This window comes from Trachemys scripta, chromosome 3, assembly GCF_013100865.1.
Source record: "Trachemys scripta elegans isolate TJP31775 chromosome 3, CAS_Tse_1.0, whole genome shotgun sequence".
NCBI lineage: Eukaryota > Metazoa > Chordata > Testudines > Emydidae > Trachemys > Trachemys scripta.
Genome location: NC_048300.1, coordinates 124799860 through 124826271, shown reverse-complemented (window position 1 = coordinate 124826271; position 26412 = coordinate 124799860). Strand labels below are relative to the sequence as shown.

General features: G+C 41.3%; 1 protein-coding gene across 3 annotated transcripts in view; it reads left to right on the top strand.

Moving 5' to 3' along the window:
* PRDM1 (PR/SET domain 1) overlaps positions 1 to 11370 on the top strand; it is a 116207-nt gene extending 104837 nt beyond the window's left edge. For all 3 annotated transcript variants that reach the window (XM_034765957.1, XM_034765958.1, XM_034765959.1), the window contains 3 exons: positions 6366 to 7468; positions 7868 to 7996; positions 8269 to 11370. In XM_034765957.1, coding sequence (XP_034621848.1) covers positions 6366 to 7468; positions 7868 to 7996; positions 8269 to 8844 — 1808 coding nt within the window. In that variant the 3' untranslated portion in view covers positions 8845 to 11370. The remainder of the gene's footprint in view (positions 1 to 6365; positions 7469 to 7867; positions 7997 to 8268) is intronic.
* The last annotated feature ends 15042 nt before the right edge of the window (positions 11371 to 26412 follow it).

The following is a 26412-nucleotide window of genomic DNA, read 5'->3' as shown; positions in this document are numbered from 1 at the left end:
ATGATCAAATTATATACTTGTAAATGTTGGTCTCCATTCTCGGTTTGAGTGGAAACGTTCTTTGTTTTGCCTACTTCAGAACTTCTAGGTTCTCTTTCTACTAGCAAAGGAGGTTCTTAATTTAGATCGAAAATGTGAATCGGCATAATTAAACTTCACCACTCGAAGTGTTGAGTAGCATTTTACTCTTGAAATGACTCTACCCGCCTACAACGGTTTTTCAAGTTTTTAGAAAAAACAGATCTTTTGTTTTTATTAAATCTATCTGAAGCTACAGCTAGGAGAGGCATAAATGAGAACAAAAAACTGACAGCTATTCAGCTCGCTGTGAAAATAGGCCCCCAAACACACAAACTGGAGGGGGCTGAGGGACTTCAGACATAGCCTTTCTTAAACATTGTATTAAAAAGAGTTTTGTCTCCGTCTCTTACTGTTCTAAGGCCTGATCCAATAGCCATTCAAGTAGGTTGGAGTCTTTCCACTGACTTCAGTGGGAGCTAGCTCAGGCCCCTGTGAGAGGAGCATCTTTTTGTCAGTTCAGTAACTTAATGATGCAATCCTATGGTTCCTGTTTGTCACAAACTTATCAACTATTTTGCCTCAGACCAGAGACTCTGGATTGATGTGTGATAGTGTATGAGTACAATAGGTGTTATCATCACCAATGCTTAAAGGGAAAAAAAACACTTTGGTAAGGAATAATTCAATTTATGGGTACTTTCAAGAATAAAAATTACAAACCTCCAAATCAACTTCAACCCAGGTTTCAATCCAGCTTGCCCAGTATGACATAGGAGCCTTTCTGTAGGGGAAGACTACCAACCACCTGACCAGGATGGTGATAGTGACTGTGAAATTCTCAGGGAGATTAGAGAGGCTATAAAATTTAAAAACTCAATAATAATGGAGGATTTCAACTATCCCCATATTGACTGGGTACACTTCACCTCAGGACAGGATGCAAAGATCAAGTTTCTTGACACCTTAAATGACTGCTTCTTGGAGCAGCTGGTCCTGGAACCCACTAGAGGAGAGGCAATTCTTGATTTAGTCCTAAGTGGAGCACAGGATCTGGTCCAAGAGGTGAATAGAGCTGAACTGCTTGGTAATAGTGACCATAACAGAATAACATTTAACATCCACGGGGGAAGAGGAAACACACCAAAGCAGCCCAGCACCGTACCATTTAATTTCAGAAGGGCAACTACACAAAAAAAGGGGAAGTTAGGTAAACAGAAATTAAGAGGTACAGCACCAAAAGTGAAATCCCTGCAAACTGCATGGAAACTTTTTAAAGACACCTTAATAGAGGCTCAATTTAAATGTATACCTCAAATTAAAAAACCTAGTAAGAGGCTCAAAAAAATGCCACCATGGCTAAACAACAAAGTAAAAGAAGCAGTTAGAGGCAAAAAAGCATTTTTAAAAAGTGGAAGTAAAATCCTATGGGGAAAATAAAAAGGAGCATAAACTCTGGCAAGTGACATGTAAAAATATAATCAGGAAGGCCAAAAAAGAGTTTGAAGAACAGCTAGCTAAAGACTCAAAGTAACTTCAAAAAATTTTTTTGGAGTACATCAGAAGCAAGAAGCCTGCTAAACAACCAGTGGGGCCCCTGGACGATAGAGATGCTGTAGGAGCACTCAAAGACAATAAGGCCATTGCAGAGAAACTAAATGAATTCTTTGCATCGGTCTTCACAACAGAGGATGTGAGGGAGATTCCCAAACCTTAGCCATTTTTTTTTTTTAGGTGACAAATCTCTGGAACTGTCCCAGATTGAGATGTCATTAGAGGAGGTTTTGGAACAAACTGATAAGTTAAATAGTAATAAGTCACCAAGACCAGATGGTATTTACCCAAGAGTTCTGAAGGAACTCAAATGTGAAATTGTAGAACTACTAACTGTGGAATATAATCTATCATTTAAATCGGCTTCAGTACCAGATGACTAGAGGATACCTAATGTGATGACAATTTTTTAAAAAGATTTCAGAGCTGATCTCGGCAATTACAGGCTGGTAAGCCTAACTTCAGTATCAGGAAAATTGCTTGAAACTGTAGTATAGAACAGAATTATCTGACACATAGATGAACACGATTGTTGGGGAAGAGTCAACATGGTTTTTGTAAAGGGAAATCATGCCTCATCACTCTATTAGAATTCTTAAGCAAAGTAAGCTGTCATGGGATTAGAGGGAAGGTCCACAAAGATCAGTAACTGGTTAAAAGATAGGAAACAAAGGGTAGGAATAAATGGTCAGTTTTCAGAATGGAGAGAGGTAAATAGTAGTGTCTCTCAGGGGTCTGTACTGGGATCAGTACTGTTCAACATATTCACAAATGATCTGGAAAAAGGAGTAACCAGTGAGGTGGCAAAATTTGCAGATGATCACAAAACTTCTCAAGATAGTTAAATCCAAAGCAGACTGTGAAGAGTAACAAAGATCTCACAAAACTGGGTGATGGACTTGGTGTTGAAAAATGCAAGGTAATGCACATTGGAAAACACAATCCTAACTATACATATAAAATGATGGGGTTTAAATTAGCTGTTACCACTCAAGAAGGAGATCTTGGAGTCATTGTGGATAGTTCTCTGAAAATATCCACTCAATGTGCAGCGACTGTCAAAAAAACCCTAACAGAATGTTGGGAATCATCAAGAAAGGGATAGATAATAAGACAGAAAATATCATACTGCCTCTATATAAATCCATGGTACGCCCACATCTTGAGTACTGCATGCAGGTCTGGTCGCCCTATCTCAAAAAAAAAATATATATATATATTGGCATTGGAAAAGGTATAGAAAAGGACAACAAAAATGATTAGGGGTATGGAACGGCTGCCATATGAGGAGAGATTAATAAGACTGGGACTTTTCAGCTTGGAAAAGAAACGACTAAGGGGGGATATGATAGAGGTCTATAAAATCATGACTGGTGTGGAGAAAGTAAATAAGGAAATGTTATTTACTCCTTCTCATAACACAAGAACTAGGGATCACCAAATGAAATTAATAGGCAGCAGGTTTAAAACAAACAAAAGGAAATATGTTTTCACACAACACACAGTCAACCTATGGAACTTGTTACCTGAGGATGTCATGAAGGCAAAGACTTTAACAGGGTTCAAAAAAGAACTAGATAAATTCATGGAAGATAGGTCCATCAATGGCTAGTAGCCAGGAAAGGCAGGAATGCAAAGCCATGCTCTGAAGTGTCCCTAGCCTCAATTTGCCAGAAGCTGGGAATGTGTGACAGGGGATGGATCACTTGACGATTACCAGTTTTGTTAATTCCCTCTGAAGCACCTGGCATTGGCCACTGTCTGAAGACAAGATACTGGGCTCGATAATGGTCCATTAGTGTGATCATGTATGGCCGTTTTTATGTAGTTCCCCACATTACACTCGTTTTACACTCTACTGATGTACTTATTTATGTGTTTCATCTGTCTGATATCCCCCACTGCAGAGGTATGTTCAGGTGAGATTAGCATATACAAGGAGAAAAGGCAAATAAGAATTTGAGAGAAAGATAACATGCAAATTGAAGAGGTCTGGCATGATTATACTCGAAAATACTCCTTAAATAATTGAGGCTCCTGTCTACACACTGAAATTAGTAGGAGGGAAAGTATTATTGAGATCCCTGAAAGGAAATGGCAATTAAGTTCAGTCTGTCACGTGACAATGTTGGACTATTGTGCAAAGAAAATTACATTCTGTGAATAGTCTTTCTTGTAGTTCACTCCTACACATAACAAACGTACCTTACACACCCTAATTGTTTAATCTCATCACACAGGAAGATTCATTCCTTCAGCTGAGACAGTCTGGGTTCCTATGTCATTTTTCCAGCAGAGCTGTCTCCTCTTCTTCCTCTACCTTTTTTCTTTAAAAAACAGAAGTGACAATTTTAACTTCCTGCTTGACAGGCCTTACTGATATGGGCCTGATAAGCTGATATTTATTTTTTGTCTAGTGGCTTCACAAGCCCTTCTCCTCTACCAGCTTTCAATAACCTCGATCAGTATCTTTTCTGATAGTGTCACTCTGAATGTTTGCTCTGTGCTGCTGGCTCAGCAAGGAGCAACTGATAATAAGACAGAGATAACATCTCCTAGAACTCCACTAGGGAGACATGGGAGCTCTTGAACCCAGCAAACTAATATATTTATATTAAGACTTAAAATTCTGGGGAGGCGGGGGGGAGGGGAGGTTATATAACTGATTACTAGTTCACCGAGACAGACAACATTTCAAGTAAAATAGATTTGTGACTTTAAAAATAAATAAATAAAGCTGTCTCTAGGTCGTTATTTTCTCTCTCCTATTTTAATAGGATGACTGCTATTTTACAGGGATAAGCCAGGCTCTTAGTTGCCTGAGGCATTTCCCAGAAATGTTGGCCAAGGAGAAAAAGGAAAATTCATGCTGTTATGAAAAGTGGCCTGGGCTGTTAAAAGTCCTCACATAATAGATAAGGCCTCCATTTTTTTTATTTTAAATTTTTTTTTAGAGTCTCATCGAAGATCCACTAACTCACACAACTGCAATGTACACCTTTAAAGAGTGAAGTGTTGAGAGTTCCTTGTTTATTATATTATTATTATTTGTTGTTAAGGAAGTTGTGAGACCTTGAATAATTATACTGATATCTAGAAAGGCAATTGGGAAGTTGGTTGATCGTAAAGTACTCTGTACTTCTGTTTGTGTTTTCTAGATAGTATTCCAAGTTAAAGCATTTGATGCTTAAGCATATGGACATCTCTATACTTTCAATAAATGTTTAAGGTATAAAAGCTGCTCATATTTTTGGACTTGTCATTGAAAACCACATATATGCCTGATGCTAGTCTCGTGCCTCTTGATGAAGATTCGACTTTGAGAGTTAATTGTTCTAAGTGGAATAAGACTTTGAAAGGTCCTTTTTTTAACCCCAGTATTTTTAAGTAAAGGATCATTTTTTGCCTCACAGTGTAATACTGCAAATTATAGATTCACTAAATGATACTTAGTGTTCAGACAACAAACCTATGACAAAAGGGGCAATGCTTACTGGCTATTGGTTTTAGCTGATCCACCAAAAATAAGTAAAGTTTTTTTACTGACCAGATCAGTAAAGAAAAAAGTCAATAAGTAGAAACTTTGCAATACTATCAAATAGCACTGCTTCCTAGTGTCAACTGATAGCAGTTTACTATTGGATATGCAAAACCATAGACACAAACAGTTGTGAATAGATTCTCATTATTATTTATATTACCATAGTACCTAGTAGCCCTAGTCATGATTGTATAAAGCTTCTCTTTATATGGTTTATCCTGTAATAAAACATCATACAAACAATCACTGTATGGTTATATAACTACTAACTTTATGAGATTAGCTAAAGCAAAATTCTTTCCACTAAAGATATCTTTTATGGTAATTTTTATATAGCATATGTCTGGAGAGGTATAAAGAGATTCTGAGAGTAGATAACCTAAAATGGCTGTTCTGAACAGATTTAAATGGACACTAGCAAGTATTTTGTTTCAAAATGTAGATTTCTAGAGTGGAAAAAATTGACTTAGGCTGGAGCCATGAATCTCGCTTTCCTTTGCTCTACTTTGGTGTAGTCTTTATAAAGTACAGCTGGAAGTAAAGGAGTTTGCACACACTGAATGCCACAGAAAATCTGCAGTAAATAGCCTGCTTTGTTGTAGATGTTACTAGGCAGTATATTCAATGACTAATGGTCTGTTTACTGATGTAGAATACCTTCTTTCTGAAGAAGGCTTTCATCCTAGCCAGACCCATATTTTTTGGTACTGTAAGTAATTGAACTGGCTGGTGAAGTGCCTGTTGTGGTTTGGCAAAGGTTGATTTGCCATGCCTTGCTATTCCAAGGAGAAGCGTTTCTGAGAGCTCAAGCTCGCCAAAAGCTTTCTGTTAAATCTATGTTATTCACAAATGCTTGTTTATCCCAGTTATTAGAAATCTATTGTATGAAGGGAATTTATAGTGGATCAACTCAAATTCATGCAGAGGGAGGATAAATCAGTTTGAACATTGACGACTGTCAATCTCAGAACAAATCATCATCAGACTGCTCTAGCTATGTGTATACTTGTGGATCTCCCTTATATTAACAGTGTATATCTGTCCTGCTTTTTGTTAACTTTTTACATCCCAAAGTAGTCCTCCTTTGCACAGAAGCTAACTTTTTTGGATGAGTTAAAAGATTGTACTGACAAGAGTCACCTGTTCTTCTGACCTTCTGATTAAGCTTGTAGAGGTAGATTGTACTTAAAAATGAGGAATGTTGTTCCATATTGATTTGTTAAATAATCATTGCCTTGTCTTTGTCTTTCAGCACAAAGCCACGTTAATCCAAAGCAGCAAAGCACTGATAAAAATGAGCTTTATCAGAAAAGTATCCCAAAGAGAGAGCATAGTGTGAAAGAAATCCTGAAAACTGAAACCAACAATTCAAAAGGAAAGGACTTATTCCAGACTAACATTTCACCAATTACTCCAGAAAAACACTTGGATGACTTGAGAAAAAACTGTAGCCCGGAAAGGTCTTTCTTTCCTCGTGTTGTCTATCCAATCCGACCTCACATTCCAGAAGATTATTTGAAAACTTCCCTAGTTTATGGGATGGAAAGACCTAGCTACATTACTCACTCACCCATCCAGTCTTCTACCACACCAAGTCCTTCAGCAAGGAGCAGCCCAGACCAAAGCTTAAAAAGCTCAAGCCCACACAGCAGTCCAGGGGTTACAGTTTCTCCTCTGGCACCTACTTCTCAAGAACACAGAGAATCTTACCCATACTTGAATGGACCCTATGGCTCAGAAGGATTGGGGTCTTATCCTAGATATGCGCCCCCTAGCCATCTCTCACCGTTTTTATCCTCTTATAATTCCCACTTTCAAAAATTCCTGTTACCTCCGTACAGTATGAGCTGTAATAATCTGAGCGCTTTGAACAATATTAATGGCATCAACAATTTCAATCTGTTCCCAAGGATGTATCCTCTCTATAGCAACCTACTCAACGGAGGAAGCCTTTCCCATCACATGCTGAACCCAGCTCCTCTTCCAAGTTCATTGCCACCTGAAGGAGGCCGTAGATTGCTACAACCCGATCATCCAAGAGACTTTCTCATACCAGCACCTAACAGTGCCTTTTCCATCACAGGCGCTGCTGCCAGCATGAAAGACAAACCATGCAGCCCCACCAGTGGGTCCCCCACAGCTGGCACAGCAGCCACTTCAGAACACATAATGCAACCTAAACCTACCTCAGCAGTGTTGGCTGCCACCAGTGAAGAAGCCATGAATCTCATTAAAAGTAAGAGGAATGTGACTGGTTACAAAACCCTTCCATATCCACTGAAGAAGCAGAATGGGAAGATCAAGTATGAATGCAATGTTTGCTCCAAGACCTTTGGCCAGCTCTCCAATCTGAAGGTAGGCATTAAGGCAACAACCTAATTATAAGGAAAACATTCCCATCTTTAACAAAATATATTACATTTTCATCATGGTTGGAAAGCTTATTTTTCCCCTGTAACTTACCTAGCACCCATGCTTTCCTTCTTTTAAGAGACAACCAATTCATCTAGGTTTCATGCTATACTTATCCCCAGGATATCATGGTAGTAAATGTGATGGTTTTCATTTTTTTTAAATATATTTATTTTTTTTAACGTTGAAGTGGCCTAAAAAAAGTAACTTGATGATTTCCATGCAATGTGTTCTGCCTGTGGGATGCCTCTAGTAACTTTGCAAATGTTTGAGGGTTTTTGTTTTTAAAGTACTATGTTTGTAGTTACTGGAAACTACAGTAAATGTTTTGTTTCTCATTAGGTCCACCTCAGAGTACATAGTGGAGAGAGACCATTCAAATGTCAGACTTGCAATAAAGGGTTCACTCAGCTGGCTCATCTCCAGAAGCACTATCTGGTACACACAGGAGAAAAGCCTCATGAGTGTCAGGTATGTAGTGTTCCATACACGGCGAAATCATCAGCTTTACTTTTTGCCCGCTACAGCTTCTGCCAGACAAGCTGTAGGCCAAATGCTACTCAACAAGATTAAAAAGTTAATTTGGGGGTGTTTAGACTTTCACATTTAAAACAAAGATGCAGTGGTGGCAAGCGGCTTTTTCAACACGCCAGGCTTTCCTATTTATCTGCAATTACAAACAAACAAAAACAACCCTCCCACTCACTCACTGTTATTTTTTTTCCTGTCGCCTCCAAAATTAGGTTTGCCATAAACGATTCAGCAGTACTAGCAATCTAAAGACCCATCTGCGACTCCACTCTGGAGAAAAGCCTTATCAGTGCAAGCTGTGCCCTGCTAAATTCACCCAGTTTGTACACCTGAAGCTGCACAAGCGTCTCCATACCAGGGAACGGCCACACAAGTGTGTCCACTGCCACAAGAGCTATATTCACCTCTGCAGCCTCAAAGTCCATCTGAAAGGCAATTGCCCTGTAGCCCCTGCCTCTGGCCTCTCAATGGAGGACCTGAATCGTATCAATGAAGAGATTGAGAAGTTCGACATCAGTGACAGTGCTGACAGGTTGGAAGATGTGGAGGACAATATCGATATGGCATCTGTTGTCGAAAAAGAAATACTGACCATGCTCAGAAGAGAGATAGAAGGAGCTAGTCTTAAAGTATCTTTGCAGAGGAACATGGGAAATGGACTTATCTCCTCAGGATGTAACCTTTACGAATCTTCAGACATGTCAGTTATGAAGTTGCCTCATGGTCATCCACTACCTCTGTTACCTATAAAGGTCAAGCAAGAAACAGTTGAACCAATGGACCCTTAAGACTTCTTTGGGGGGAAAAAAAGTGATTTTTATTTATGACTTGGCAAGTCAGGGTGCCTGTAGCAATTGCTTGTACATAGTTTCTATGCTGCAAAGCAATCTTGGCTTACAGTAGTTTCCCTCATCCTCCAGTTGAAAGAAGGAACTCCAAAGTTACTGTATTCTCAGGGCATGAAAAGAGGCAAGGACTATGTATTGCCTCCCCACTTACTAAAGACAATCATCAATCCATAATTACCTTTTCAATGACAGTTCTTCATAATTTATTATGCAATTTACCATTCTAAAAGCAATAATTAGCAAACGTTTACAATGACCAGAAAATTCGTTGTAATTTTGAATATAAATCTTTATATTTTTGTCTTATGGCCATTCTTTGTAGATAATTTTTTTCTCTGCACATCTGTTTTAAAAACCTAAGATTAGGGGGGAAACATTACTTCAGTAAATGTGTCTATGTACCAGTGTTTTTGAAAATTAGGTTTTTTTATTGCCAAAGGTGGGTATTTGACATGTTGAATGGGTTGAAAAATGCTGTGTACTTTCATGGAGCAGGTGCAAAATCATTCGCCCCCTCCCCCCAAAAATGTGACTAGCAGTAAACAGGGGAAAGAAAACCATACCTGCCTTTCTGTGAGTTGTAGAGAGATTCTTCTACCTGCAGCACTACCCATAACAGATGTGGAATAACAAACACCCAGCCTCACATAAATAATACAACAGAGAGGCTTTTAGAAAACAATAGTAGACACGTTACATTCTGTGACTTTGTAATCCAAAGCAATGCATGATTGTGAAAAAGTGGCTGTTTTTAAAAACGACTATTAAACTTTTTGCAAAAGCAGTTTAAAAGTCAAACATATAGCTATCCCAAATGTGCTGCCTACAAGGAGCATTTGGCTGAGATTTTATTGCCAGAGTCTTCTGGGGATCAAAAGATGGTCAGGTTCCTTGAGAAATAGGGTTTTTTTTGTTTTTATTTCCCCCACACACACACTTTCCTTGGGCAGAGGAGATAATGAAGTCCTTTCCTGGCACCTTTTTATTTTATTTTTTTATTTTATTTTATTTTGCTTCCTGTACGATTCAGAGTTTCTTCAGTATTTGTGTTTGTACATTTTGTGGTTAATTTAATTAAAGATGAAAAGGGCATTGGCAAAGTTGTTGAACAACAATTACCTCATTGCGTGTGTCCAGTGGTGCAGAAAATGCTGTTTTATCTAATGCTTTGCTACTTTAGAGAAGAAACCAAATGTTCACAGAAAAGATAGAATGCACGTTCTCTTATCTTTTTGTTTTGCTAAGCCCAAAGATATCATGTTGGCATTGGAGGTGTAGCAAAGAACACATGTATATTTATAGATATATTTATATCACTATACCATATATGTATATAGATATATATTTATACCACTTAACTTGTGAGCCAAACCATGTAATAAAACCTATTTTTCATCTAAGTGTGAAGATCAAATGTTATCCAACTTTGCATATCGTCTGATGACCCCAACATCAGAATGCTGCGTTAAGGCATTTATCACTTGCTAGTACACATGCACAGTTGCTCATTTGGGGCCTGATCTTGCTAAACACTTACATTAATAACTTTACTGATGTGCAGTCTCACAGAATTCAGTGGGATTACACACTTCATAGTGTTTGCAGGACTGGGTCTTGGATCTCCTCATATCTTTGCTGGATTGTTTGTTTGTTTTTTGAACAACTAAACAACAAGAAAACTTAACTGAAAAAAAGCCTGAAAATAAACCAAAAGAAATCAAAATCTCAACCATGTATGGTATAAATATAATACACAATGGTGAAGAGTGGAATGAACTATTTAAAGTAATTTGGGTTATTTAGAATGACCCTAACGTCTCATTTTTCTCTGCCCCTTAAGAGTGATATGGTCACATGCAACTTGCAGAAAAATAAATAGCATTATTACACCCTTTACCACTGTATACATTCTATCTTTCTATCTACTTATATTCTTATTAAATTATAGATTTAAATAGACCACTTCATAAAGCCAGCGTTTGGGGATTTTTTTTAAATGTCATTCTAATGCCTTCTACTAATAAAAAAATAAACCCCAAACCGAGGAAGTCTCTAAATATAGCTTTTGAAGGACTACAGTTGTACGTTCATTACATTTCTGTTCCTATAAATCGTGAGGCTGACATCTTTTAATGTAGCAATGGTTCTCAAAAATAGTACTTAACTGTAGGATAAACCAAAGTATCACTACTGTCACTGGGCACACACTTCTCCTTTTATTTGCCTGTAGTGCTTTCTTTGTATTTGTTACAAATTTTACAAAGATTTATATGCATCAGCTTTAAGAATTGTTACTCCTCTTTACTGTTTTTTCCACTTCCCTTAGAACTTTTACATGTGAATGTAGCAACAATCAACAGTGTTTTTTCTCTTTTAAGAAAGACTCTGACCAAAGTTAACAAGCTTTTTACTTTGCTAGAACAACAAACTATCTTATGTTTACGTACTGGTTTACATCGTTATTTATGTGCGAATTGTCAAAATGTAAATTAAATATAAATGTTCATTGCTTTATTAATGCTTCACTTGTCTTCAATGTCTTACACTGTCTGCACACGCAACTGATTTTCAGACTACATTTCCACCCTTAGCCACAAACACATTGCATACTGACAACTATCATGTCATGAATAATACTGACTTCTGCCTTTTGTGAGAGTTTGATTCTTTCTATAATTCAAATGCAACATATAACAATGCTATAGGGTTGAGTACAGTATTTTCTTGACTAAATCACTCTCTTGGTTTTTAGCCTATAACACTTTCTTTCTTTTCTTTAGAATTTCACAAGTTATGATGAAAGCATTTTTACAATATCTGTCTTTCGGAGACATGACCAGGGTTTTAATATTACATTTTTTTCCAAATGCTTATCATTTCTGGCCTGAAACTGTAACCACTGGGACCACAATGAGACAATCACAATGTTAGCATGAGACCACTTAATCCTGTATTAACATGGTGGGAACTACATTCAAAACAAATGCGGATCTCACAAAATCGATGCGCTTATGAGCTAATTCTAGAAAAAGTTTGAGCTCGCTCAGCCAAAACTGAACAACAGCATGGGGATCCTTCACAAAGTTAATTCCATGTTTGCTACTTCCATCATCCACTACTAGATCTAAAACAGAATAGGCCATGTGGCGCCCTTTCTTACCTGAACGTTAAAGAAATAATGTTCCTTACACTCAACACAATATGATGTTTTAAAAGTATTTCACTGTCCTCTTTAAATTCATTTAAACATCTGTCTCAAGAATTTGAAATATTGCCAACAGTGAACTGTGGAGTTAAGAAAACCAGAGCACTGTTGTCATAAATGTGCCAAATGGTGCATGTTATACTCTTTTATTCTACAGAGCAATTGCTGTAATATTTTTTTTTTTAAGTAGGATAACCGTTACCACCATAAATCATAGTTCATTACTTGGCAAGGCATTGCTTTGTGCGGGAGAGTTATGTCCTGGGGACACTGGTAAGCTTTAGAAGATGTTTAATAAACCACATTACATAAAAAGACAATGCACATTATACCTCGCAGCCTCATTAGCCTGAAGTCAGCAGCTGTTGCATTTGGTTTTGGTGAAACTGAAGCTAGTTAGCAGGCATTAAAGAGAGCATATTGTGACCAGAAATATAGCAGGCTTAAAAAAAAAGGGTTATTAACTGTGTAAGAAACAAACTATACAGGTAACAGATTTTTTCCTTCCTCTTGCTTCATAGGAACCCAGTCCTGTGAGGTATTTAGTGCTTCCTAGCAAAATGCTAAGTACATACAACTCCCACTGAAGAAGTGGAAGGCTTGTTTACTGTACATTCTCAGTTAAAGTCCTTACAGAAGGCTTAATTTGAAATTCAATTTTAAATATTCTAGAGGGGAAAAAACTCTGATTTCCAATGGTTTTGCCAGCTGCTCTTGGGCTAACAACACCACCAAAGAACATAGGCATAGCAACCTGGGAGAGGAGAAACCCATGGTCAAATGCCCGCTCCACATCAGAGGAAAGAATTGAACCAGGGTCTCCCATATCTGAGGTAAGTAACCAAGCTACTTGGTTTAAGGGAGGAAGTCACCTTCTCCTCCTGTGTGTGGAGTTAAGCTTGCTCTGAGCACACCCACTAGATCATGCCCTGTAGGCAAGGTAGTTGGAGGGGCTGCTGGGGCAAAGCAATAAGGCAGGCTCTGAGCTGCTGGGTAGAAGCAGGACTGAGGCAGCTGTGCACATATCCAACCACCAACGCATAGTTGCTAAGGGACCCTGATGGCAAAAATGTAGATGGCAAGGTGCTCAGGGGCCTACAGTTAGGCAGCAATGGAACAGTGATTTTAAGGATCTCAGACATGCCTAAACGTTAGATTTAGGTGCCTAACTCCATAATGCTTGACAAGAGCAAACTATATCTAAGATCAATCTAAATAAAGCCTTAAAAAGTATTTTCCATCACTACTGAGTTGTAGAGACTTGTAGCTTATGGCTAGACTCTAGGACAGAAATGAATTCATCCTCTACTGCTGGCAATGCTGAACTAGAGAAAAGAAAAAGGAAAGAGTGACCCCATGAGTTCTCATTAGGCTATAAAGCCTTTCAGGTGTAGGTAACTAGTTTGAAGTCAGTGGGCCACCATGCAGATATAGGGGGTCCACTGGCACAGTGCTCATTCCAGGATTGGGGCCTAAGACTTGTCATTCAGAGGCATTAAAGTGGAAAATGGTTTTTTTTATGTATATAAAACTATCTAATTATTGTTAGCCATTAAACACTCAGCTCAGTACTGTGTATGATTAACCAGAATGGAGGCATTAAGGTAAACTGTGTCCCTATAATTTGCTAGAATGCTTTAAAAAAATCGAAAACATAATCATGGAGCAAGGACAATACGTTGGTATAATTTATTTAGAATTGCAAAAGAATTTTAATAAAATAATTATAATACAAAGCACAAGAGACAATGAGGGAAATACAACTGTGCTGTGATAAGGTCTAGTGATGGCTCTTAAAATGATTAGGAGATGGGGAAAATATAAAGAATGACAGGCTAATTCTCAATGTGGAAAGAAGGGAGGGATGAGGTTCAATATTTTACAACTCGCAAGATGCAGTGAATTGCTTAGTAGCAAAATACAGCAATTACCTGGTTCTAACTGAAAGCTGTGCAGAACTCTAGCTAAGTGGTTCTCAAAGCCGGTCCGCCACTTGTTCAGGGAAAGCCCCTGGCGGGCCGGGCCGGTTTGTTTACCTGCTGCGTCCGCAGATTCGGCCGATCGCGGCTCCCACTGTCCATGGTTCGCCACTCCAGGCCAATGGGGGCTGCGGGAAGGGCGGCCAGCACATCCCTCAGCCTTTGCCGCTTCCCGCAGCCCCCATTGGCCTGGAGCAGCAAACCGCGGCCAGTGGGAGCCGCGATCGGCCAAATCTGCAGACGCAGCAGGTAAACAAACCGGCCCGGCCCGCCAGGGGCTTTCCCTGAACAAGCGGCAGAGCGGCTTTGAGAACCACTGCTCTAGAAGGTCCTAAATACCCAGGAAATTGAGTAACCCAAAAACAGGTGAAGGGGGGAGGGATAGCTCAGTGGTTTGAGCATTGGCCTGCTAATCACAGGTTGTGAGCTCAATCCTTGAGGGGGCCACTTAGGGATCTGGGGCAAAAATCACTACTTGGTCCTGCTAGTGAAGGCAGGGGGCTGGACTTGATGACCTTTCGGGGTCCCTTCTAGTTCTATGAGATAGTTATATCTCCATATATTATTTTTTATTATCAATATAGGCAAGTGCAAGGAAATGTTCCTTCTTCCAGTGCACAAGTCACTGCTGGCCTCACCTCCCCCATGCTGGAGACCACTTGCTCTGTCTATGCCATCCTTTGCTGTGAGCTGCCATGCTTGAGTCAAAAGCCAGTAGATGACCGATCAGAGCAGTAGCAGTTGTGGGGTGGAGGCTGGGGTGACCAGATAGCAAGTGTGACAAATAGAGTTGCTAAGTGTCTGGTTTTCAACCGGAACACCCAGTCGAAAAGAACCCTGGTGGCTTTGGTCAGCACTGCTGACTGGGCCTTTAAAAGTCAGGTCGGCGGCACGGTGGGATTAAGGCAAGCTCCCTGCCTGTCTTTGCACTGTGCAGCTCCCAGAAGCAGCAGCATGTCCCCTCTCTGGCTCCTACACATAGGAGTTGTCAGGGGGGCTCTGTGTGATGCCGCCAGGAACCACAGCCAATGGGAGCTGCGGGGGTGACGCCTGCAGATGGGACAGTGTGCAGAGCCGCCTGGCCGCACCTCCACATAAGAACTGGAGGGGGGGAATGCATGCCACTGCTTCCAGGAGCAGCTTGAGGTAAACGCCACCTGGAGCCTGCATCCCTGACCCACTCCTAAACCCCAACCTCCTGCCCCAGCCCTGATCCTCCTCCCACCCTCCAAACCTCTCAGTCCCAGCCCAGAGCACCCTCCTACACTCCAAACCTCTCAGCTCCCACCCCAGAGCCTGCACCTCCAGCTGGAGCCCTCACACTGCCCCCCCTGCACCTCGAACCTCTCAGCCTCAGCCCCCTCCTGCACCCCAAACCCCTCACCCCAAGCCACACCCCAGAGCCCACACTCCAGCCCAGAGCCCGAAGCCCTCACCCCGTCCTGCACCCCAACCCCCTGCCCCAGCCTAGTGAAAATGAGCGAGTGAGTAAGGGTGGGGAGAGAGAGCGACAGAGGAAGGGGGGATGAAGTGAGTGAGGGCGGGGGCTCAGAGAAGGGGCATGGCCTCGGACAAGGGGCAGAGCAAGGGTGTTCGGTTTTGTACGAGTATAAAGTTGGCAACCTTAGTGATAAATCAGGACAGGAGGTGGCGGGCAATAGGCGCCTATATAAGAAAAAGCCCTGAATATCAGGGCTGTCCCTATAAAATCAGGATATCTGGTCACCCTAGTGAGGCCCAAGCATGCTCTCTGCTGAAGAGACAGGTTACTATAAACACTTGCCTACTCAGCGACTGAGGGGGGGAAAGAACCATTTTTTGGTAGCCATAGTGGGGCCTATGAAGGAGCTAGCTGAAAGAGGAACTGAAGCCATTTTAAAGAGGGGAGCAATTGTGCAGCTGTGTGCTACAATTTTGCCTGGAATTTTACATAAGCCATTTCCGTTGACCAGAGTTCGGACAAATATAAGGGCCAGCGCATTGAGGAACTAGGAATTAAGCAAAAGTATTAACAGTTTCAAAAGAACCTGGCCTGAAAAGCAGTACAAACACCAGGCTAAGAGAAAAGTTCTTCAAAAGAGCATACTGGATGTTGTTAGCAGTTCCTTCAGCATAGCTGGTTAGCGTAATTATACTCATTTTACAGATGGGGAACGGAAGCCCTGAGAGGTGAAGTGACTTGCCAACGGTTAAACTGCAAATCAGAGGCAGAATGGAATAGAAGCCAGGTGTCAGACTCGAAGCACAGTTCTAACTACTCAACCATGCCTCGTGTTTCTGCTACTCAGAAGGCTGCTGGCTCAAACTGGTGACTTTATAAAAGGCACTGAGTGCCTGCCTCTGTTAACTTTACCAACCAACTGGGAAGAAGAAACTGGATTGGCTGCTGGGCAACAAGAGCTATTAGAATGACATTAGAGCTAGGGAGGATTACTAGTTAGTGCTTTTGACAGAAGACAAAGTTGGAGCCAAGCCATTCTTAGGCAGAACTGCTACCACCCAATACTGCAGTCTCCCTCTATGTAAGGAGCTACACGTTACCTCTCAGCATGTCATCTGAGCACCTCCCACCTCTAAAAGAGCCAGACATACAGCAGGGAGTGTGGAAAGAGAGAAGGAAAATATCCCTTGAGCCATCAACCAAGTGAGAAAATCAGAGAAAAACCTGCTACTGGGGGGCAAGGAGGTGAGAAGTGAAACCTAGAAGCACAGGGAAGCCCAAGAGATAGAGCAAAACAGAGCTTCTTCTGGGACTAGTGAACAGCAATTAGGACATAGCTTAGATAATGGGATCTTGATTTGGTTGCTGAGGCTAGGGAGTTGATGTTTTCATTTTGGGGTTATTTCCTCTCCCCCAAGGCAAAGTTAGAAGTGGAAAGGATGGCGGTATGGGACAGAGAAGATTTTCTTTTAAAAGAAAGTAGGTGGCCCACAAGAAGATACAACAAAAGGACTGGGCAAAACAGTAAGCAGGCATGAAGAGGTACCACGTGTGCCCCTCCTTTCAGCTTTTAATGTAATGTACCCATTTTTAATTCTGAAGAGGGGCAGGATGGCCTTTGGGATAACAGGAAGGATCACTGTGATGATGATGATGATAATAATGGCAAACAAGGAAGGCACTTTTATTAGAATGACATGAATAGAAACTAGGTTAAAAGAATGTTAAGGTTGCAAAGTCAAGCACTGAAGTTAAGAAATGCCATTATTAAGGTTGCCTGTGTGACCTTAATTCAGCCCTCTTGTGCATATGAATAATGATATAGGGTTTATTTAAATGATCACATACTATATTTTCCACAGGATCGCCTCATTCAATGAACTACTACCCACACACCCTGTCCCTATCGCATCGCCTGCCACAGCTATCTTCTGCACCTATCATCTCCCTCGCCCACCTCTGCGCCTCACTCCTCTGCACTCCGATCAGACTGTTTTTTCCACCTCCTCTTTGCTGCCTGGCCACCAGTAGTGGGAATATTGAGGGCACAGGAGAGTCAGTCTCCCTGCCACAACAGCCCTTGGTTATCAGGAGGGACAACCACAGGGAAAGTCCTGAGTGCAGCATGTTCAGTGTAAATGGAATCTTCAGAGAACACTGCTCTACAGCCAAAATGCTTCTGAAATAAATGTAGTCAAACTTTACTAATTCTGGGTCACTGAGAACGAAAATGATGCTTAAAATTGTTGATTGGCTCTAGTTTTCAAGATATGCTATTGGGTCAGTATATATGACCCTTGACTTGGGAATGGCGGAGGATAAGTGAGTTATAAAGGGAAGGGATCTCAATTTAAACCAGAAATGACTAAAATACATCTTGGACTAGATCTATGAATAAATCTATGACTAGGTTTGGACAGTACTTGCTTTTTAGGCAAAACAATGAATGATGCAATCTGTAGCTGGTATTGTGTCATACATGATATGAATTGCATCATGTTATTCCTAGAAGTCATGGATGATGCAATCATAACAAAGCTTACATCACTCTGCTGAACAAATTGCCCTATATCCGCTCTAGAAATCATACAGTGTTGTGCTTTCTTATTTGTCAGTGTTTGATTTTGGAAAGGGACACATTTCTGTTTAGCCAAAGTGCGCAGAGATGCCTCGTACTTGTGGGAACAGTGCAGATAACTTCTGCTATGTTTGTGGTGAAGTGACTTTTGCATCACAAAAGCGCAGTATAACCACTATGGTTAAGAAAGCCTATCACCTTTATTTTGGCTGCAAAATGGGAGATCAGGACAAGAGGTGGGCCCCACACATATGCTGCAACACTTGTGCAACAAATCTTCGCCAGTGGTTGAACAGGAAAAGGAAATCTATGCCTTTTGCAGTGCCAATGATTTGGAGAGAGCCAACAGATCATACCAGTAATTGTTACTTCTGCATGGTGCCTCCAGTTGGGAAAGGTGTGTCAAAGAAGAAAAAGTGGACTGTGCATTATCCAAACATTCCATCAGCTATACGCCCAGTACCCCATGGAGGAGAACTGTCGGTTCCTGATGCACCAGAATCATTCTCACTTGAGTCAGACGAGGAAGAGGATGAAACTTCTGGTCCTGAACCATCAATGTCACAGGACCCACATTTTCTCCCATCTTCCTCCTCTGAACCACACCTCATAACACAAGGTGAACTGAATGACCTTGTCAGGGATTTGGAACTACCCAAGAGTAAGGCAGGGCTGTTGGGCTCCAGACTACAGCAGTGGAATTTCCTGGCAGGTGATGTTAGGGTTTCCATGTTCCATGACCGTCAAAAGGATCGTCCCATTCTTCTTCATGGAAGGTGATCTTATAGCCTGCAACAACATCGATGGTGTGATGGCAGCCCTCAACATCGTTCACGATCCAGATGAGTGGAGACTGTTCATTGATTCATCGAAGACGAGTCTTGAAGCTGTTTTACCATCAATGTTTTGCCATCAATTCCAGTTGGTCATGCAGTCCATATGAAGGAAACCTATGACAACATGAAACAACTTTTGAGGTGCATAAACTATGACCAACATCAGTGGCAGCTTTGTGGCGATTTGAAGGTTGTTGCTCTCTTGCTTGGTCTGCAGACTGAATACACAAAGTACTGCTGTTTTCTCTGTGAATGGGATAGTCGTGCAAGAGATTCCCACTACATCAAGAAAGATTGACCACTCCAAAAGTCATTGGAGCCTGGGAGGAAAAATGTTCAGCATCCACCACTTGTTGAATCAAGGAAGATTTTGTTACTACCCTTACACATCTACCTGGGTCTGATGAAGAACTTTGTCAAGGCCATTGACAAAACACAAGCAGCTTCCAAGTACCTCCGTGGAAAATTTCCAAGGTTAAGTGAAGCTAAGATAAAGGAAGGTGTCTTTGTTGGTCCTCAGATTCGTGAACTTCTTCAAGATGATGCATTTGACTATGCACTGCGTGGCAAGGAAAAGACGGCATGGAAAGCCTTCCAGTTAGTGGCAATAAATTTTCTCAGAAACAACAAAGCAAACAACTACAGGTTGTTGGTGGAAAATCTCCTCAAGGCATACAAAAGCCTTGCAACATGTCACTAAAAATACATTTTTGCATTCTCATTTAGATTTTTTTCCACCAAACTGCGGAGCAGTGAGCGACGAGCACGGCAAGCGATTTCACCAGGACATTGCAACAATGGAGAAACGGTATCAGGGAAAATGGAGCCCATCAATGCTTGCAGACTAGTGCTGGACAGTGACAAGAGATGCTCCATTTAATGAATACAAGAGACAAGCCAAGAAGCGCCGAGTAGACACTGAATAGGACTAAACTATGTACATAATAGTTTTTTGCCTTTTGTTTCATAATAAATTTTATTTATATAACCCTTTTGCTGATTTTTAAAGTGTTACATAAACAGGACAGGTGAAATATTATCATGTAAAGCAACCATAAACACATGAAAAGACCTAGGTTTACAATTTATGATTAAAACTCTACTATCTACGCAATATACATAGACATAAAATGTAAAAACTTAAATATCTTAGAAACAGTAGCCAATCAGTTATTTTAATTGTCATGTTTGAATTCAGCACATCAAAACACATAATAAATAGCGCATTTTATCTCTGAAGCAGACAACTTCTCAAAAATTGTAGACCAGTGGAATTTAGCTGCTGATCTCTAACGAGTCTGTACTGAGCTTGTACAAACTGAGATTTTTCAAAGGCATATAACTTGGCAAAATGTGGGTTGGTTTTCCATGGCAATGTTAAAAAGGCAGATCCCTGACACCAGGGGAACCCGCTGCCAAATTTCAAGCCCCTGCTCTATAGCACAGAGTTGCTAGAGCTTCTCATTAAAATGGGTGTCAATTTTTTAACATGGGCAAAATAGTGTATTTTTCACAAACCTCATTCCCAGAACTATTTTAGCTGAAACTTTCCATAAAAAATTCAGCCTGAGACAGACACCCAGCACAGAAAGTATCAGTCCAATTGATTAAACTGAAAACTGGGTCTTATATTGGAAAACATCCTTAGCTATAGGCCGTTCCACTTATAATAAGGAAAAGATTATCCCTAAAACTCTCTCTTTCCATTTAGATGTAGAGCTTCAGCCTAGAACCTTGTCCTTTTCCTGCCTGGCTTCCTGTGACAGAATTAAAGAAAAACACACATCTTCACTGAGAGAGAGCAGAATATAGGAAAGGGCACCTTAAAGTTAGTGTGTGTTCTAAGGATGGGGAAGGGACCACTCCCAATTTTGCTTGGGGAAGGCCATCCACAAATTGTTATACCTGGACTCAGCAGAGAGGCAAGTGACCTAAGTGGCACAGAACATAAACTACCCTGTCACCTAGAGGTAGAATGTGGTAGGAATCTTGCATTACTGCTGCGCCTGGATTAGGAGAAGACTTCATTTTCCAGGGCTGTCTATCTGCTTTCACTACCATTAAAATCTCTTAAAAATAAGAGAGAAAACATAAATAAAAATATTTTGTTATATTTATATAAGGGTGACTGAGTATTGCATGTTATTGTGCCTGTGGTGCAAAGAGCAAAGGCATTAGTTCCTTTCCAATTGTATTTATCAACATTATGGAATGAGGAAATGATAAACTGGATTAAAAAATAACATGAAAGCAAAATGACTCAGGAATTATGGAATCTAGTTATTGGAAAAAACAATAGAAGCCCTAGTCTATGGTTTTCTGATATGTAATAAACCTTTGTTGGGTGAGTTTTAAAAGGAAGTAGGAAAAAATTGAAACTTTCTGCATGTTTATTTCTCCAAAGAGAATAAGGCCATGTCTACACCAGCACTTATGTCAGCAAAACTTTTGTCACTCAGCGCTGTGAAAAAACACCCCTCTGAGCAACATAAGTTTTGCCAGCATAAGAACTCATGTGCACCACTGCTCGTTGAGCTGGTTTTATTCTGTCCACGGGAGACATACCGCAGCTACACGAGCGCTCTGATAGCAGCACAGCTGTATTGGTACAACTGTGCTGCTGTAAATGGTCTTAGTAATGCCACTTGGGCCTATGACTTTTAACAGAATTTGAGCAGGGCTGGTCAGTGTTTGGATGGGAAACTCTGTGAACTTCAGGAAGTGATGGTGTTCATTTGGTAAGAGCATAAGAATGGCCATACTGGGTCAGACCAAAGGTCCATCTAGCCCAGTATCCTGTCTGCCGACAGTGGCCAATGCCAGGTGCCCCAGAGGGAATGAACAGAACAGGTAATCATCGGGTGATCCATTCCCTGTTGCCTGTTCCCAGCTTCTGGCAAACAGAGGCTAGGGACATCATTCCTGCCCATCCTGGTTAATAGCCATCGATGGACCTATCCTCCATTAACTTCTCTAGTTCTTTTTTGAAACCTGTTATAGTCTTGGCCTTCACAACATCCTCTGGCAAGTAGTTCCACAGGTTGACTGTGCATTGTGTGAAAAAATACTTCCTTTTGTTTGTTTTAAACCTTCTGCCTATTAATTTCATTTGGTGGCCCCTAGTTCTCATGTTATGTTATTCCTCATTTACTTTCTCCACACCAGTCATGATTTTATAGACCTCAGTTATATCTGCCCTTAGTCGTCTTTTTTTCCAAGCTGAAAAGTCCCAGTCTTATTATCCTCATATGGCAGCCATTCCATATCCCTAATCATTTTTGTTGCACTTTTCTGAACCTTTTCCAATTCCAATATATCTTTTTTGAGATGAGGCGACCACATCTGCCTGCAGTATTCACTGGTAGATACAGTACCTCACTGCCCACTAAATTAAAGCCCTAGGTTGGTGTTTGGGTCACAGTGCTGTTGAAGGTTCTGTCTGTCAAATCAAGCTCCTGACCACTTGGGATCATAACTATACAAGTCTTGTGGCACTTGCTTCAGGAGTAGAGCTGTTACTCCCAGGGTTCTGGCTAAATCCCAGTGTCTGTAATTCTGCCTCCCTAAGTATCTGCCTGTAATTTCAGTTGGGTACACCATTCTTCTTCACCTCCTTTCCTAAACTGTTTTGTTTTGAGGATCAAGGTGATTATGTCTGGACTGGTCCTTTTTACAAGGAAGCTGGGTATTGCAACTTCACACTTGTGGTAGGAGTCTTTGCCTCTAGGACAGAGGCAGGAAGACCTCAAGCAAGGAGCACAGTCTCTCTTCCCCTCATTCTTTTGTTGGACTTGGGAAGATAGTTGGGATTCCAGGCCACCTAACTAGGTGTGACCAAATAACCATACCTAAGGAAGCCAAACCAGTATGACTTCCTTATTGTGCAATGAGTAGAAAACACATCCCACTATGGAATCTGAACCCAGGCCTCTGTGTCTTTTTCCATTAATTGTGAATAGCCTTGCTTAATTTCCTCATCCAAGTACTGAGTGAGATTCCTTACAGCATTCCAACCCATTAGTGGCTACAGGGCTGGGAATTAGTTGTAGCAGTGGGACACGAGGTTTAGAAATAGTTAGAGCACAAAATTTAGCTTGGAAAGGTTATGCCTTTCATCTTTGCAGTATGCAGTGCATTTGCCAGATATGATGATATATTTAAGTTTACCGAAACCTTGCTTAAATGAGCATTCAAGGGACTAACAGAAAGCAGTTTCTTAGCAGAGAGAAGATGGTGGTTAAGGCTGTGCACCGGACTCTAGAGAGCTGGGTTCAGTTCCCAACTTTACCACAGACTTTCTGTATGACTTTAAGCAAGTCACCAAAGCATTCTGTGCCTCGATTCCCCAGCTTTAAAATAGGGAGAATACTTGTTGTCTCCCGCCCTTTGCCTGTCTTGTGGACTTAGATTATACGCTCTTTGGGACAGATTCTCTCTCTCACTCTGTGTGTTCACAGGGACTAGCATAAAGGGGTCCCAATCTCAGTTGGAGCCTTGAGGCTCCAACCATAATACAATTAATAATCATTAATAAGTAAAAAGTAAGATTTCTGTTCATTGTGTTCTGGGTACAATGGGGGAAGTCATTTAAGGCAGGGGGCTTCCTAATGATGGTGGTGTTTTTCACTTTATTTGCATTTGATAATAATAAAAAAAAAGTTAAACATTTTGTGGAAACTGTAACCAGGTGTGAAAGGGGCACAGATACATGAAAAGTGAAAATTCGTGTTTTAACTAAGCTGTTAAAAATTAGTTGAGTGTTCAAGAGGGAAAAAGCGCATGGGCTTCAAGTCATTTAGAGAAATCTTTTTGTTCATGGGACCCAAGAGCTGCAGAATGAGACTCCTCATCTAACCTATATTGCAACAATTAGTGCACGTCTGTAGCTGTGGGTGTTATGTATTTTCTACTTTACTGGTAAGTTTCAATTTGATTCTCTTTCAGAAAGTTGTGGGGGCATTTTGCACTTGTCTTATCACTTCGGAACACAAATAGCATGACTTTATAACGTACCCGGCCTATTGACACTGCAAAACAGATACAACGCTCTTTAAACATAAAAGTGACCCAAGTAACCACCAAACTGTTTCTCTTCCCCCCGCCCCCTCCACCTCTCCCACCCAGGGGATCAGAAATTATAACTTACACTTACCAATACTTAAAGAGGTCTTCCCTCCAATTTCTCCGCTCAGGACCTGAAAGATCCTTCTGTCTCCACCAATGACATTTCAGTTCTACTTTACATCCCCACAGGAAGCCTCAGAATGCACTATGTGTACATCTGAGGAGAAGAGGCACCTAAACATAAAAGATAGGTCAGCAATGCTGCACTGGGAGGGAAAAGCTCCAGGAAGAGCAGAGAAGAGGACCCATCAAGGGAGGGCAGGGCAGCAGTGACCTATGCTTTAACTCCCCACCACCGTTCCCCTGGAGGCAGAATTGGTCTTTTCTCCCTTCAGATAAAGGAATTAGAAATGCATTACTGCTGCTTCTCACCGTGATTCTCCTGGGCCAATGCTATGCATCATGAGGTGGGATCTCCGTACATTCAAACCCAAACCACAGCAAACAGTTGGAAGGCACCAGGCGAAGTGTAGACATACTCTCAATGTTTGGCTTGCTGCCTTCCAACTGTTTGCTGTGGTTTGGATTTGAATGAAGTACAGTGTCTCAGATCCCACCTCATGACACATAGCACAGTAGTTTGCTAAATTCAAACACAAGAGGGAAAAGAGGACACCAGCCCCACCTCCTCCTGAGCTATTTTTTCCCCAGCAGTGGGGATCTGTGGTCTGTTGAGCATTTTAGCCCCTGCCAGTTAGGATGCGGATCCACAGAGAAATAGGATCTTTGTTTGGACTGCCACTGCTAGGTGCGGTTTGTGGGCCTCCCAAGAAATTTCCCTGCAGGCCACTCTAAACCAATGGCAAGGGAAACCAGATACTTTCCTGTCATGAATCCCCAGAGCAATCAAGGGATAAATTCTGGCTATAAGCCATAGCTTTGCGTGGGTGCAATGGGTTCTCCAGGAGACATTAGACCTGAGGAGCTCAAGTGCTGTGCCATTTGCAAGGAGAGGAAACTCTGTAGACCAGAACAAGAGGAGGAAGGCTCATGCATCTCCTCACCCCCTTGTGAGAGAGTCGCTCCACCTTGGGGTGCTAGCCTGGAGCAGTTCTGGCACTTGGGAGCTTACAGGAAAAGAAATGATATCTGGCCCCTGGGTGGGGAATGTCAGGGGAGGGGGAGACGGGCTTTTGCACACACTTCCACTCTCTTCGAGGCCTGGCACAATCTGTCTCCAGGGGTTTATTATCCCAAACATTAACTCCCTGCTTATATATTTGTATCCAAAATAAACTACATTTTTAAAATATAGCACTAGAGGTATGCATTGTACTTTATGGAAATACTAATCTCTTCTGTGTAAACTATTATACTACCCTCATCACTACAGGCACATCACAGAGTGCCTTCCAGCAGTGCATTATGTGGTGTGACTAGCATCTGTCAAAAGCGGTTCATTCACTCACGCTCTCCCCAGGGGGAGAACTGTGTGTGTAATGGACTGTTTTTTTATGGTAGGGTTTGGGTTTTTTAAGTATACATGTTTAGGTTAGAGAAGGCAAGGAGGAAGACACATGTCTTGCACTTGGAGCAGAAGGTGGTGAGGTTTGGTCTGGTCCTTGGTTCCAGTGGGACTTGGTTCCAGTCACCCTTGAGAAAGCTCTGTCTCCTGCATTTATGAGCTTGACTCTTGAAATGAAAGGTCCCTACCCTGAAGTGTTTACAGTAAAAGAGCTCGAGACTGGAAACCATTACTTCCATCTGTAGTCCCATTAACTTTAATGGGAAGTAAGTGCCACATTGAAGGAGGGCCCAGAACACTTTTATGTAGGGATGATGGAAATCTGCAGGGAATTTCCTCCACAATCTGCAGCAGACTAAGGGGATTTAACCAAAATCTATGAGGATTTTTCCTCCCAGATATTGTAATACATCAGGAGTCTCACTAATAAATGTGTTATTTCTCAAGTAAAAACGCACACTTCATAGAAATAAAAATCAACAGCTAACAGCAATCTTTAGATAGAGTATCTCTGTCCGAATTGGTTGATGTTCCCCCAGCCTGCTGCCAAAAAAAAAGTCAGAACTGACTATATGATTTGCTGAACAATCGCTTTTGTTGCTTGTGCTTCCTGGAGAATTGTATCGAGCATTCAGTTATTGTTTAGAGCCCTTTTCCCCCAATGAACACAGTGGGCTCTGTCAGTATACCATCTGAGCTCTTCAGATATAGAAATGAATTTACCCTCACAACACCCTTGTTAAGTAGGGGACAAATATCCCCAACTTTGCAGAGGAGGAACTCAGGCAGAGATTAAGGCTGGGATTTTGAGAAAAGCCCATGGAGTTTGATCCCCAAAACACATTCAAATTCACAGAGCCCCAGCCACCTAACACCTTTC